The sequence below is a fragment of the Talpa occidentalis genome, unplaced genomic scaffold (assembly GCF_014898055.3).
Source record: "Talpa occidentalis isolate TD23 unplaced genomic scaffold, MPIMG_talOcc4v2.1 talOcc4.10, whole genome shotgun sequence".
NCBI classification, from domain to species: domain Eukaryota; kingdom Metazoa; phylum Chordata; class Mammalia; order Eulipotyphla; family Talpidae; genus Talpa; species Talpa occidentalis.
In genome coordinates, this window is record NW_023600993.1 from 3,647,422 (window position 1) to 3,661,936 (window position 14,515).

At 46.9% G+C, this 14,515-nt stretch overlaps 1 protein-coding gene across 2 annotated transcripts in view; it reads left to right on the forward strand.

The window, feature by feature from the left end:
* GRM7 (glutamate metabotropic receptor 7) overlaps positions 1–14,515 on the forward strand; it is a 573,942-nt gene that overhangs the window by 367,766 nt on the left and 191,661 nt on the right. For both annotated transcript variants that reach the window (XM_054695057.1, XM_054695086.1), the window contains exon 5: positions 5,216–5,356. In XM_054695057.1, coding sequence (XP_054551032.1) covers positions 5,216–5,356 — 141 coding nt within the window. The remainder of the gene's footprint in view (positions 1–5,215; positions 5,357–14,515) is intronic.

The window sequence follows — 14,515 nt, forward strand, 5'->3', positions numbered from 1 at the left end:
ACAACGAAATAATAGATATCAAAATAACTCGTGTTAGGAGTAGCCAGAACAGGGATCAAAAGCCAGGTTATTAAACGGTTCTACTCACACCTTAAAATAACCCAAAATGATAGTGACTCTTGTCATGAAATTATTAGGCAACATTTTAAATAGCAATTGAACAAAGGTTTAGTCTCCAAAATATCTTTCTTCTTTTGATTTATCTAGCCATGGCAATTCAGCTAGTATGTGGCCACACACTGGGGACACCATCTTACTGATTTTCAAGGTTTCCTTTTTTTTATCATTTCTTCCTCCTCCACCCCCCATTTTTAGTCCCGCACAATTAGCATCCTTCTTTCAAAATGTGATTTTTTTCACCCAATTTTTAAAGAGTCACTGGATCTGTGATCAGAAAAAAAAAAAAAAATGAAGTATCATGTTGGTAAAATTCCTTCTGAATTGTTGTAGATGTTTGATTATATAAGTTTAGGTGTTAAGCTCACTGAAAACTTCGGGCTGCTGAGACAATTTTAGATCAGAGTATAAAATGAAGATGGTAACCAAGCAACGTGGTTCTTGTACAGTTATTAAAAATAAAATGTGAAGCTTCCACGATGCAGAATAATCCTCTGACAACTTTGTCTGGCTTTCACTCTGCTGCTGGCTGGAAAAATGGGTGTTTCCATTAGTCGGGCTGCTCAATTCTTTTTATTGGTTAAATTTCTTATTTTTTAAGATGAGGAGTGTTGAAAATGTGTAAGCACACATGCATGCAATCATAATAACTTAATGTGACTGAAAAATTCTTAAATATGTCCTCACAAAAATTATGGATTCTAAATGTGCACAAATTTACTACAGAAACAGAAATATGACCCTACATTCATGAGGATGATAACAAGCTTGAGTAAGCAGATGTATGTTCTATATATAGCAGAGTGTTATTAATTAAAATTTTGGAAAGCTTTCGTATAATGAATAACAGTTTTCAAAGAACAGCTCTGGGGTGTCATGATGAGAACATACTTCGATCCTTATTTGATGATTTAGAAGACACAGGGCCGTGTTCTCTTGCCTGAGTAATCGTGGTATATATAGAGATCAAGATCAGCTATGTTGGAGTTCAGGGACCTTCTGTGTTTCTGGAATCCCTTGGACAGCTCTTTGGGGCTGCATATAAAATGGATAGATGGGTGATCCAATGGCATAAGATTCTTTTTTTTAAAGATTTATTTATTTATTCAAGAACCGGGGTGCAGGCCAGAGGCACAGGACAGTGAGAGGATTCACCAGAGACAGAGCGGGGAACAGAACAGGCAGACTGACAAAGTACACTGCTGAGGGGAGCAGCGGGTGAGACAGGAGAGGTCTGCCGCACCATGTGGGATTCTCGCTGGCCGGCTGGGATCAAACCCGCGACAGCTTCACAGTGCGGCGCTCAACCTCCTGCACCACCAGGGAGGCCCTGCATAAGATTCTTTATTACTGCATTGATAAATTTATTTTATATAAAACATATAGATATATGATTTTTCATAGTTTGGCTGTATAATGTCCTAAAGGAGATGTCTACCCCGACTGCACTTCAGAATCACCGAGGGAGCCTGGGCTACCCACTGAAACTCTGATCTGGTGGGTTGGTTTGGTGTCCAGGCAAAAGTATAATTAGCGCCGTATGTAATTCCAGGGTGTAGCCGGGGACATGGGTGATTGTTGGAAGCATAGATTCTCTGTAACAATCTCATTCAATCAGATCACGTGTTCCTGGGAAAACCTACGGACACAAGGATCGGGTAGGCTGTCCTAGCGTAGACCCAGGCAGACACATCTGCAGGCAGCAGGTCTTGGCAATCTCCCCTCTCCTTATCGCAAAGCCATCTTTTATGAAAGGTGGGACGCAGTGGGGAAGTTCCCTGGCAGATGCTCTGTGATCACCTCTGGTTTCACGTGGTCTTCTCCAGTGAGGAGGCCAGCGGCTTGCCTGGCGTGCTTCCTCATGCTGAGAATGTAACTGAGGCTGAGATGGGAGCTCACAGATCAGGAGACAGACGGGGGAATTCTGGTAGATGACTGGCTCTGGCAAGCCTGCTCTGAACAAACAGATCGAGAAGGAACTGCCCGCAGATGCCTCAGTCTCAGGGTGGACTTTCAACCCTGATGGCCATGGGTCCATGCCAGGACTTGTGCACCGGGTGGTCACTGGGGCTGGGTGGGTGACATCTTCTCCCTCATCTCTTCAGATCTTGGGCAGCCTGGGTTACCCCAAAGCACCCGGTGCTGAGGCTGTGACCCTCACATGGCCACACTTGGCGTAGGGAAAGGCGAGGGACTTTCAGGGATGGACAGTGGTTACTTCATAGTGTCTGGAACCAACACCCAGACTCCTTACCCCAACAAGAAGAAAGAATCTGCGTCTGCTGCAGCTTCGGGTGTCCGTGAGTGTGGCTTTAATCCCCCCGCTCTGTGTCTAAGGTCCGTACTGCTGCCTTCACAGAGTGGAAGGGGGGTGTCATGTCCAGCCTCCTCTGAAATAAGTGAAAGAAAGTAGGAAAAAGAAAAATGAATAAAGTGAACAAATACAAAGCTCAAGAACAAAACAGAAGCAATAAAAACCAAAGGGATTGACTTAGCATAAGATAAGGGGAAGTGAAATGGCTGGGAGCTGGGCAGAGCCAGAATTCAGACCAGGTCCAGGTGTCTCCAGCGCTAGGCCCTCGAGCAGCGGCCAGCGCGGTTCCCGGTGCCGAGTGGACAGCTCGCTCAGTGCCCCCTCGGGTCCCCTCCCCCTCACCTGTGCTCCTGTGCTGCTTTGCTGTTCACTTAGTAACTCTGTGCCCCCGCCCCGCCCTCCGGCTTTGTCTCACCTGCATGCACCTGCACAGGACGCTGGCGGCCACCCCGGGAGATGACAGCACCCGCAGCCTCGTTGTATCAATTGAGAACTGACTGCTCAGGCCCTCTGCTGGCAAGTCCCCGAGGGGGGCCCGGCCCTGGAATTCTAGCTCGAGTCTGCTCTGAAACATTTTCACTATAAACTATCCATTTGATATGTGCTGGTCTCCCCACATTCACTCCCGGGTAAGTGTATTCAGATTATATAAAATGCCCTTCTGTTTCCCAGGCAGTTTACAGGAATGAAAAATGGCAGGCACGCCAGCATTGCATAATAGCAACGGCCCTTCGGAGACATGGGGGGAGTCATCTCGCAAACATTATTCCCTCCGCCTCGTCCATAGACACTTCCCAAGGGGTTTTTGTTCTTTGTGGGATAATTTCCATTGCAATAATTCTTATTTGTTTGCGCAAAAATAATGGCAGGTTTCCACCATTCTAGACCGGAGACACAGCCAGCAAATTTGTGGATGCATCTGAGAGCCCAGCTCTTCCCACGAGATCAGTCATGATCTTCTTGCCAAGCCGGTTTGCATGTCTCTGATTTGATGTATGTTGACGACACTTGAACTGGGAAAGTGGGGATGATGAGTCGGCGGCACTCTCTGGAGAGCTGCGGCCGCCCTGACCTTGGTGGTGTGCATCTTGGCCCAACGAGCCGTGTGCCGCAGAGGCTGTGACTGCAGGCCAGGGCTGACGGGCTAGTGACCGCAGCCGCCCGAGAGCTCAGCCGGGCCTGAGAGGCTCCGAGTCCCTGAGCAGAGCCGAGGTCCAGCGTGGGCCGACCCATGGGGCTGCCGAGGGCACTGGGTGGGGATGGAGGAGGTCAAGGTGGAGAATTAAGTCAGAGGCTTAACTTTATGGCCAGTGCACTTGGGGTGTCCCCAGACACAGAGCAGGACCCAGCGTCCCTCACCCCTGCCAAATTTTCCTTCATTCAAGACCATTATGTTGAGTGTTAAGGGGTGGAGGCAGGGGCTGGAGATCAGCACGGCCAGAGGGTGCTCGGCAGAGGAGTCAGCGTGGACAGCCCGGTCCACAGCAGGTCACCCCGGTCAGCGGCTTGGAAAAGCCCTGCTGTTCTGACAACCGCCTAAAAATGCCTGGGGTGGGGAATGGTCTTGTGTTGCCCTAAAAGGTTAGGCGGTCTCCTTAGCTGGGTGGGTTTCTTTATTTCTCCTCCGGCTCCTCCTGCTCCTCCTCCCTCTTGGTCTTGATTTATTTCAAATCCCCCACTTGCGCCGGGCTTGCTCAGTGTCCAGCTGCCAGACGCCGGCGCGGGCGCCGGGCTGCAGCGGTCAAGTCCACCTGCCCTGCCCCTCTCGTGCCGTGTAGACGCTCGGCTCCTCGTGTGCGTGGCCTGAATGTTCCGAGAAAACCGTGTGATTTCTGTAGTGGGGAAGTGAGTCCTCTTCTTCTGTGGCTCTTGATCTGAAGCCCTAAATTCTCAAGGTCCTCCCCTGCCTCGAGGTGACATGAAGGGGGACGCGGCACCGTCTTCACTTTTACAGGCAGATGCGCGCAGCTGAGAAAGGCTGAGGCCCTTGCACGAGGTTGCATGACTCGGTGGGGTGAGCAGAGCTGGGCCTCCCGCGCAGGCCCGGCGACACCGACTCTAGCCTGACTCACGCGCTCGTCTGGCTGCTTTGGACACTTGATGCTGCCTCACCCTGCGGAGGGCTGGACACCTCCCGCGGACCTGGCCTGGGGGCTGCTGGCACCCTCTGCAGTCTTGATGGATAGCGCTGAACTTCCGCTGAACTCGGCTTACCTGTGGCCTCTCCACAAACTTACTTTCATTTAGAAAGTGGATTGCTTAATGGGATGTGACCAAATGAGCCAGGGCCCTTAGATGATGTTCACGGGTCAGCAGCTCACGTGATTTGGGTCCAGACGTGGCATCAAGGTCGCCTTGGGCACATCATCATTTCTCCCTATGAGTTTTTTTCTTCCCTCTTTGGCAAAATGGGAAAGGCAGTGCCCAGGGTGTGGAGACGAGAGGATGTCTGGAAAGCGCGGCACCTGGTCCACAGGGAGCATGGAATTAAGAGTCAATATCTTGATGACAAGGACAGTGAAGACTCGTGCCCCAGGTCTGGGGCTCTAATGCACATGCCACTAAGGAAATATTATTTGTAGGCCAAGTATCAGCCTGCAAGATACAACTTGGGATTTAACCGCAGCTTAGCATTAGAATATCTTTTTCATCTGCTCATTTTGTTTTGATTGACACAAAAGAACATCTGGTCTGCTGATGCAAAGAAAACTATCACGGGCGTCCTATCTTCAGAGGAGCCAGCCCTGCCCCACAAGCAATGACCTTTCATCTCTCTCTGTTTAGGGTTTGATGCCTATTTTACGTCCCGTACGCTGGAAAACAACAGGAGGAACGTGTGGTTTGCTGAATACTGGGAGGAGAATTTCAACTGCAAGTTGACGATTAGTGGGTCAAAGAAGGAAGACACAGATCGCAAATGCACAGGTAATTTCATCCCTGTTGTCCTGCCCCCGTCCCTCCGCGTGGCCAGCACGGGAATGTGTGTGTGGCAACAGAAGGAAGCTTGGCTGGAGATAAATTGAAAAAGCAAATTGAATTTTACTAGATTGTTTAGAAAGTAGAACAGGAGCATGAACCTTGCAGGACAAGAGATGTGTCCACGAGCACGTATTCTTCTCTGCCTGTCCATAGCAGCAGTTGGCGTCTTCATTGATACCTTGAATTCAAAGGGCGGGGTGCGTGTTCTTTGTTCTTGCTGTTAAACATCCATTCATGGTATATCCAGGACCATGAAGTAATTGTCACATAGACAAAAGCCTCTAACAAATCCCAGATGTAACTGTGTGACTGTGGAGGGTATATTTGATTATGAGAACACAGGCCTAGTGAGGATTCCAAATGGTTTTCATAAATTTGAAGGCAAACCTGCTATTTAAAAAATACACTTAAAAATACTCACCTAGTCTCATATGCATCTTTGCATAAAGTATTCCAAATTTTAAAAACAGTGTGTGTGACATTTTTGGGGATATGCATGTCTGCATACCAAATCGAGGTAGAGGTGGGCAGAGGAGCAAGGGGTCAGTGGGCAGATGCATGGATAAAAGCCAGGGGGCAGGATGAGCCAGGATCATATACGGATGTGCCCATGCATTTCAAGTATGTTTTGAGCAAGTCCTCCTTGCTAGGCATGCATGGGCACCGGGGGGCTGATTGTGAGCAGATTAGGGCCCAGGTTTCACACCACTGAGGGTCTAGTTGGGGAAAGTCAACATCCTTCCACCCACCCCTCTATGAATGCAGAGGGTTCTGAGGGCGTGAGGGGCATGTTCCCAAGGAATTCACTCGTGTTGATCACAGAAGCAAACTTGAAAGACGTCCTTGAGGGCCAAGTAGGCGTTTGCTGGCTAGGACAGAGAAAGGACAGATTGGAGAACTTCTGACAGAGGAATAACATGGCAAAGGGCTTGTAGCAGAAAGAATTATGGTGCCCTGAGGGTGTGAAAAGTAGGACTCAAGTACGGAAATCAGGACAGGTGCGAGTGAGACCAAAAGTGTAGGCTCTGTGGGCCAGGAATAAGCCAGTTCAGGACGCTTGGGAATTTGGTCTTTATCCTAAGAATCCTGAAATTGTGGGTAGGTTCCACAAGGGTGTGGAATGTTCTGCCATCCTATTACCTAGCCCCTTGTCAAGCAGCATTCCCCGATTCTATATGCAGTCCTGGACTTCACGGCCTTCAATGTATGTGAGGATGACCTGGAGCTGCCAAAAAACCCAAAACCACCCCGTGATATCAGGACAGGTGTGCTCACAGTGGGTGAGCTCCTGCGGTTAGCTCACCCTGCATTTAGCTTAGTTACCTGCTCCTGCATTTAGCTTAGTTACCAGCTCCTGAACATTGGTCATTCAGGTAGTATAGAGTCAACCATTTGACAAACATTAAATAGGAGTAATGCATGGAAAGCATGATGCTAAAAACACGGTGAGTTGTTGTGTGTATGGCTAATTCTGGCCTTTTCCTCAAGGAGTTTTCTACCAATAAGGAGAGAGAAGACATGAGTAGAGCCAGGAGCCAAAGCAGTGATACCTAGTCAATATGCATACATGGCCGTGTGACTCAACTAACTCGACTATCAGATTCGCTGCATTCTCTGGGCCATGGTGGATAGCCACAGGGTTTCCAGAAATATGATCCTTATAATATTGGGGGGAAAGGAAAAAAAATTAATTCAATGTTGACTAGACCTAGGTGACACAAAGCTTTCAAGTGGAAACTAAAAAAATTAGTTTGACATCTGGATAATTTGTCTATATGACAAGGAACATCAAGTGTAGTGGAAGCAGCAGGATGATGGATGGCAGCTCTCTGCTTCTTTGTGACATGTGGCGTTCTAGGGGGTGTCTGGAAGAGGACTGGATTGTCTGAGGGCTATTGTTCTGCTGAAGGCTGAGCCCCAGCCCTTTGAAACACAGGCCATTTCATCTCTAGTCACCTTTGATTGCTGATCATGCAGAATTTGGTTTTATAAAAACAAGTGCATTGTCCAAACCATCACCATTCAAAATGCAAATGGAACCGTTTGTGTGATTCATATCATGCTCCTTCCAGGAGAAAAAGCTGTGCTCTTATTTCCTAACCTCCTGTGGCCCCACAGCATTTGGAGTCCTTTCCACCCATCCCTCCTTACCGCGGTCGTTTTGGTAAGGTGCGCCATGTTGGATGGAGTTTCTACCATTGCCGTGTCTCTCGCTATTACTGTTACTGAAGCTGAGCATGTGTGTGGTCCTGTGTTTGTGTTTCTTGCTTGAAAATCCTTTTTCCAAGTCCAAATATTTAAAAATTCCCAATTCAAGTGCACCTCAACTTGGAAGTGGAGAAATGGGAGGACAATCATGATGAGGTTTTCTAGACTGGAGGGAAAGAAGAGGTGAGGGAGTGAAGTGACAGTTGTATTAATGAGACTCTTGAAACTGTTGGGAACTAAGTTTTAATGATGGAAAAGAAAAGGTGAGAGAGGGAGGCATGGGTGGGCTTATGAATGTGCGTGGTATATGGAACGGTAAGGAGCTTTGCATTCTTAAAGAACAAGCTTGTTGGGAAGAAGCCAGGGTCTGGCCTGGCAGATAGTGTGGACCGTGGGTGTTTGTTCCGAGAACTGCAGACTCCATGCACTTCCCAGATTTCTCTGTGACTCGGCTGTGCTAAAGAATCTGTCTTAAAATATTCACTTCTGGGTATTCAGACACACATTAAATGCTTTTTGGTTCCCCTGGACTATATAGTTTCTTCAGCTATAATGCGGACGATTTATTATCTATTAACTGAGTAGATGCTCACTGAATCAGTCATCTGGCCAGACAAGATTAGAAGGAGAGATGCAGGACCCCTACTATTTGGAGAGAGCAAATGCCTGAGCTGAGAGGATGACCCCAAGGGTGAGTTCTAAAACTCCAAGACAGTGAGGTCATGAAATAAGGATTGAAAAAAATTAACATGAAGTAAAAACTGTGATTTACATGGATTCTTATGGAAACATAGCTGAACAACCATGTAATCCTTTCTCCTATAAATTAACTATATGCATTTAAACTCTCCTCACAGAAGGAAAACTATCATATTCTTCAGTGTTTTAAGAACATCCCAACTTCCCTTGACACAGAGTCCCAGGTCTCCTGACCTCGGGAAGTAGAAAGTCTTCCTCCTTCTTTCCCTGGTGGTGGCCAGATATGTAGATTATAAGTGAAACCTTGAGAGTGACCTGTCCAGATCAGGCATTATCAACCCTCCTCTAAGGGGTCAGGCCATTGATTAAATTTACTGGTAGTTTAAACATTCACAGAAAGCACAAACTTTTTTTTTTTTAATTGGGATTTTTTTTATTGGTATTCTGTTGAGTCTGGAGATCAATTTGGGGAGAATTGACATTTTAAATTAATGTATGTTCCAATAAATGAACTTGGACTATGTCTTCATATATCTAGTTCTTTATATTCTTAATGATTCTCCAGAAAGTTTTGTAATTTTCTCCACGAAGAGCTCTGACATCTACTGTTAGAGTTATTCTCCGGTTCTTCATGTTTTTAACCCTCTTTTAAATTATATTTTTTATTATTTTATTTTTTATTTTATATATTGTTTGCATCATTCTTCATTTTTTTACAATATATGCTTTCTTAGGGAATGCCATGTGTGCTACTTGATTATGTCATGCTAGAGACACACATAGAAAAGGAAGCCTCTAGACCACTCACCAAAGGTCACTTGTCCTCATTGAACAGAAAGACTAATTTTTTTTTCATGTTCTATTAGTTTCTTTTCTCCCACCCCACTGAGATGAGTGAGTTCACCCCCTAACTTGCCAATGGGTAGGTCCCTGACAGAAAGACCAATGTAGAAAGTGATCAGTTTGGGAATGTTTTGTGGAGAAACCAAGGTCAAGAAGAGGAGAGGCCCACACATGAAGGGGCTTCTTAGAAAGAAGACGGAGTTTGCCTTGGAGGCCAGGAACACTCTGCCCTGAGGGACTGAACACCACAGGTGTGGGCATGAATGGGCCCTGGCTTGGGCTCCAGAGAAACCCTGAAGACCCAGTGGGAGTTAGGACATTACTGAACTGCTCCCCCTTTTGTTACTGAAACAGGAGTAATAAAACTTTAATTACACCCAGAGTGGGGGTATTAAGTGAGATCTGTGGAGTATCTAGGTGGCTCTGGCATGGTACAGTGGCTCACCTGCTGTCCTGGGCAGGACATGGTTGACTGTGAGTGTCTCAGTCCTTACAAAGAGCAGGTACCTGACAAATTCTGACAGGAAAACAAAATAAGTATTTACACACAGACCAGAGCTTTCCACTGAGTGTACATGGGGAGCAATGTGGAGGCCTCCACATGCATGGGAATTCATGCATCAGAGTCACCTCCTTGCTTACAAGCTCAGATTTAGAAACTCATCTTTCCATGAAGGGGTCATTTGACTTCCCAAGATGTATTCATTTTGAGATGGCAGAAGATGAATAGATTGGCTACTTTTTTTTTTGGTAACAAGCTGTTATACGCCATGACTAGTGCTGTCCAGTCACAAAATAAGCAAATTCAGATTTTATGTCAGTCCCTAATCAACCAATATTTACTGTGGAAAGACAGCAGGGGCTAAAAAGCATAGACTGGGAATGTCCACTTTGAGAAGGTCCCATCCCTGAAGCTGAGTTTGTCTTTACAGCTCACTACTTAAAACTAAGAGCTAAGTCAAGGTCTCTTTCTTGGTGGTGCAATAAGTCTATTCAGAAATGGTGTTAGTGAATAAACCATCTACTTCTCAGGTCTTGTCTTCTTACCTTGGATGCAGGCCTAATCAGAGCTTATCAAGATGGCTAGTAAGAGCATGGGATGCAGCGGTTACACTGAAGCGACAGAGAGCTTGAGGGTGTTTGTGCAGAAAGAATGTGTGCCTGCATTAATTAGTGTTCCCTGTCATTTTATTATTCAGTTCTGAATTGACCTTTAATTGTTACATGGATGTTGTATTGCAGCACCTAATTTTTTTGGCATGATTGAGGAATCCACATCCAAATGTTACAGATAAATTATGTCAAACCCTTTGGTGCTCCTAAAACTTTATGAAGCCATTTTGATGAGAAATAATGTAAAATGGGTTTTTCCACTTCTGTGGTTTCTTAAACAGAGTTGACGTGGACGGATTGCTTTAATCTGTGTGGGGCATCCACGGTGGGGTTGCAGTGAGGACAGTGCTTTGCTGAATTCTGGTTCTCTGACTCCTCTCTAAGTATCAGAGTCCTCGCTGGCATTGTCCTTGATCCCACCCCCCCCTTACTCCTGCCCCTTCTCCCTCCCAGGTGGCTGGTTTCTCTCCTTGTGGGAAATATATGTCTATTTTTTTTTTTTTTTGTAACTAGGATTTGTGTTTATATTCCCACAAGGATTTGTATTTATATTCTCTTTAAATGAATGTTACCTGTTATCATATGTCTCAGAATCCGCACAGAGAGGCTGAAGCATGTGACCTTGGATGTAGAATGCTATTTTATAGCCACTGTATGGGTGAGTTTGCAAATACAAATTAACTGGATGACATCCTCATGGACACAGTATTCCCCAAAGTAAAAGGTTCCTGTCACACCTGAATCCTCATTGTTCTTGGAAAACCTCTCAATTCTTTTGGAATAGGAGTCATGAATAAAAATCCCATGTTCATGAAAGGTGATCAGGCCTCCACATGAAATAGTCCAAAAAAGGCTTTAGCGTAACATCATCATATTAAATGCATAGTGAGTTCAAGGTTTTGCTGTTAATTCACTTAGATACAGAAGTTTATCTTCTTGTATTACTTTAAAATCAATCAAGTTCCCTTTCACAAGGAATTTCAGAACAAAAAGAGCAGCCTCTTTTCAAAGGGCAGCCTATCCTCAGCTCTGCCGATTACTGCACTGGATAAATTAGAGAGAGGCTGAGCAAGAGGATGACAATGCGTGATTGTGGGAACAAGAATGAATGGAGGCTGTTCTGTGGTTTTCTAATAAAGCAAGTACAAGATCATTATCTACTATATATGTATGAACCCAGAGGAGAACTTCTTCCATCTTCATGTGATTTTTGTCTCCAGGTTTCCATGAACAGGGAGCCTGGCCCAGGGCCAGCACCCCAGATCCTGAGTGAGGGGGTCTCTGCTCACCATCCAGGGTGCAAAGGGTTCTGGACTGACTCCCAGGATTCTGGCTGGCACATAGAGGTCCAGCGCCTGGGCGTGAAGCTGACTTTTTGACTGTGTCCCCACGGGTGACTAACCCCACCTTTCTCAGCCCCTACTTCTGTCTTCTGTGGATGGGGTAGCAGCAGCTGCCGCCATGGGTGGTGTGCAAGGACTGCAGGTGGAACCTAGGGGTTGGCTAGACAGAACCACAGAAGGTCTGAACACCATCTGTGGCCATGGCCGCAGGTGGGGGTGACCAGGGCTGCCTTTGGCCTAGAGACCAAAACAACCAAACTCCCCACAACTCAGATGCCGTGGGGACTTGCTCTCCCTGCACCTTAATACATCCTGGTCTCCCCTGCTGCCACACACATCTGGCACTTTGACGCGCGTTTGTCATCCTCAGTGCCGCCCTGAATCAACCTAGAAAAACAGACCAGGCTGGGACCCTCCTCTTTTACAGAGTCAAAGCAAAACCGAACCCTGGAGAAATCCCGTCACTTACCTGAGAGCGTAGCTGCAGAGCAGGACACTCCGGCCTTCCCAGCTTCCCGGCTGGGCTCCCATTTCTCACCCTCTGTTGCCCCCTTATTGGCTCAGGCACGTGTTGCATGACTGGGCTGGGGATGGTGCTGGATCATTCTGGAAGCTTCTATTCCAGGTTCAGAGACAGACAGAATTAAAACAAATAAAAGAATGACCAGTTGTGATTAGTGCTATGCAGGGAACAAGAGAAGCTAAACCAGAAAACCCCAATGTGGCTTTGCCCTGGGGAGACAGCACCTGTGTGTTGGGGTGCCCCTCCTAGGGCAGACACATGCCTGTGCTTCTGGGCACACCAGCCTTCTCCCCGGGCGTCCTCCAGGGTGCCTACTTCTCCTCCCAAACCTGCGAACTGAACGTGACAGGTGTGCTCGTTGTGGGCTAATTCTGTGGCTTCGTTTACGGAGCACTTTCCTCTCTTGGCAATGCCGAGATACGCGGTTCTCAGCAGGACACGGTGATGAGGGTCTGGCGGGTCCCGCCTGCAGAGCAGAAGCGAACTGACCTCCTTCCTTTCTCCTCGTCTCCTGAATTCAGAACAGGTCCCTGTTTTCTAGTTGATGCTCAGACGTCAGGGAAGCTACTGGCTTTTCATCAGTGGAACAAAAAGGGGAGACAAATTGCTCAGGGCAGGCAGGGTGGCCACCAGTGCAGACTTCTCCAGGGGCGCCCTGCCCTTGTAGGTGGGGTGAACAGGCCCCCGGAGACCTGGAAGCAGATGATGGAGGCGGAAACAGCGAGAAATGGAGGTAGAACAAAATGGTGCCTTCCAGGAAAGGCACCCTGGCATCTGGGGAGCGGTTTTGAATTGGGCTGCCCGAGTGGTCCAAAGCTCCAGCAGAGCTGGCGATTTACTGTGGCAGGAAAGTACTGAATTGCGAGATGCTATTGCTCTTTCATTTGAGAAAAATGCAACTGTCACGAACAAGTTTCGGGCAAGTTTGTAACAAATGGCTACACTTTAGAATTAAATTTTTTAAAAAATATATATATATAAAATAATATAAAGAGAGCTCTGCCAGGAGCCAGGCTGCAGCAGCTCCCCGTGTGGCTACAAGTGTACCGAAATTATCAGGACAAATAGTTATGGGATTTCTAATGTCGGGCAGCCTGGCTGCGCACCTGACTGTATAAATCACACCAGTACAGACTCTTTCAGTAGATTCTCTCATTTCCTAGACATGTTGTGGGACTGCAGAAGCATTATTGAATTTCAGGTTCTCTAAACTTAAAAAAAAAAAATGGTATTTTTAGCATGTGAAAGTAACGCTCTGGGCCCCATCATTTAAGGTATTCCAGCGACCATGTAGCAGTCAGGAGACCACCCTCTTGTATGGTCTCTAGACCCCCTGGGGCAGGTCCACCTCATCCTTCTGAGGCCTGACCTTCTAGTTCTGCAAAGGCACCTGCATTCCCCCCACCACAGAACCTTTGTATGTGCTGTTTCCTCTGCCTAGAATTCCTCTTCCTCGATACAGCTTTTGATTCCTTACCAGTCACACACCCTACGCACCTGTTGTCCTGCCTGCCTTTCCTTCTTCCTTGTGGCCTCCTTCCCTGGCCTCCTGTGTGGCATCCTCACCAGGGTGCGCAGGCGATGAGTGTCTCTCTCCTGTGCTGAGTGAAAACAGACACTCACTTCTCTTTTTATGCCTTTCCCCCGACCCCTGCAGCCTAGCTTAGTCTGGGACGGACCTGAAGTTGAACAGTTGAGCTACTGAGGAATTAATTTGCTTCCCATACTTAAAACAGTAATCTGCTTGGGGCATCCCTGGTGGCACAGGCGGTTGACCGCAATGCTGTGAAGCTGTCCGCAGCTTCTGCAACACGGGTTCTATCCCGGCCGGCTAGCGAGAATCCCATATAGTGCAGCAGACCTCTCCTGTCGCGCCCGCTGCTCCCCTCAGCAGTGTATTTCAGTCAGTCTGCCTGTTCTGTACCCCGCTTTGTCTCTGGTGAATCCTCTCACCCTGCTGCACATCTGGCCTGCACCCCAACACTTGTATAAATAAAAAAATAAATCTTTAAAAAAACAAAACAAAACAGTAACCTGCTTGCATAAAGTGTTGCAGTGCTGTTGATCCAACTGGGGGTGGTGATGAGGCGGGGTGGGGTGCTGTGCGCCGGAATTCCCCCAAGGCACCTGGTCTGCTGCAGTCATGAACATTCTCTGCCATCTGCAGAATCAGCTCGGGCACATGGATTGAATCAGGGGCTTTGTAGGGCTTATTCTGCTGCATGTGTTATTTTTTTTTTTCATAAGCCTGTTTGTTGTTCTTTGTAAGGTGCAATGAGATCATAGCAGACTTGCATTTATTTGAGTTGACAAATACTTTATTTTTTTCTTTTTTAAAAAAAAATTTACATCATTGTTCATTTTTAAACAGTGTTT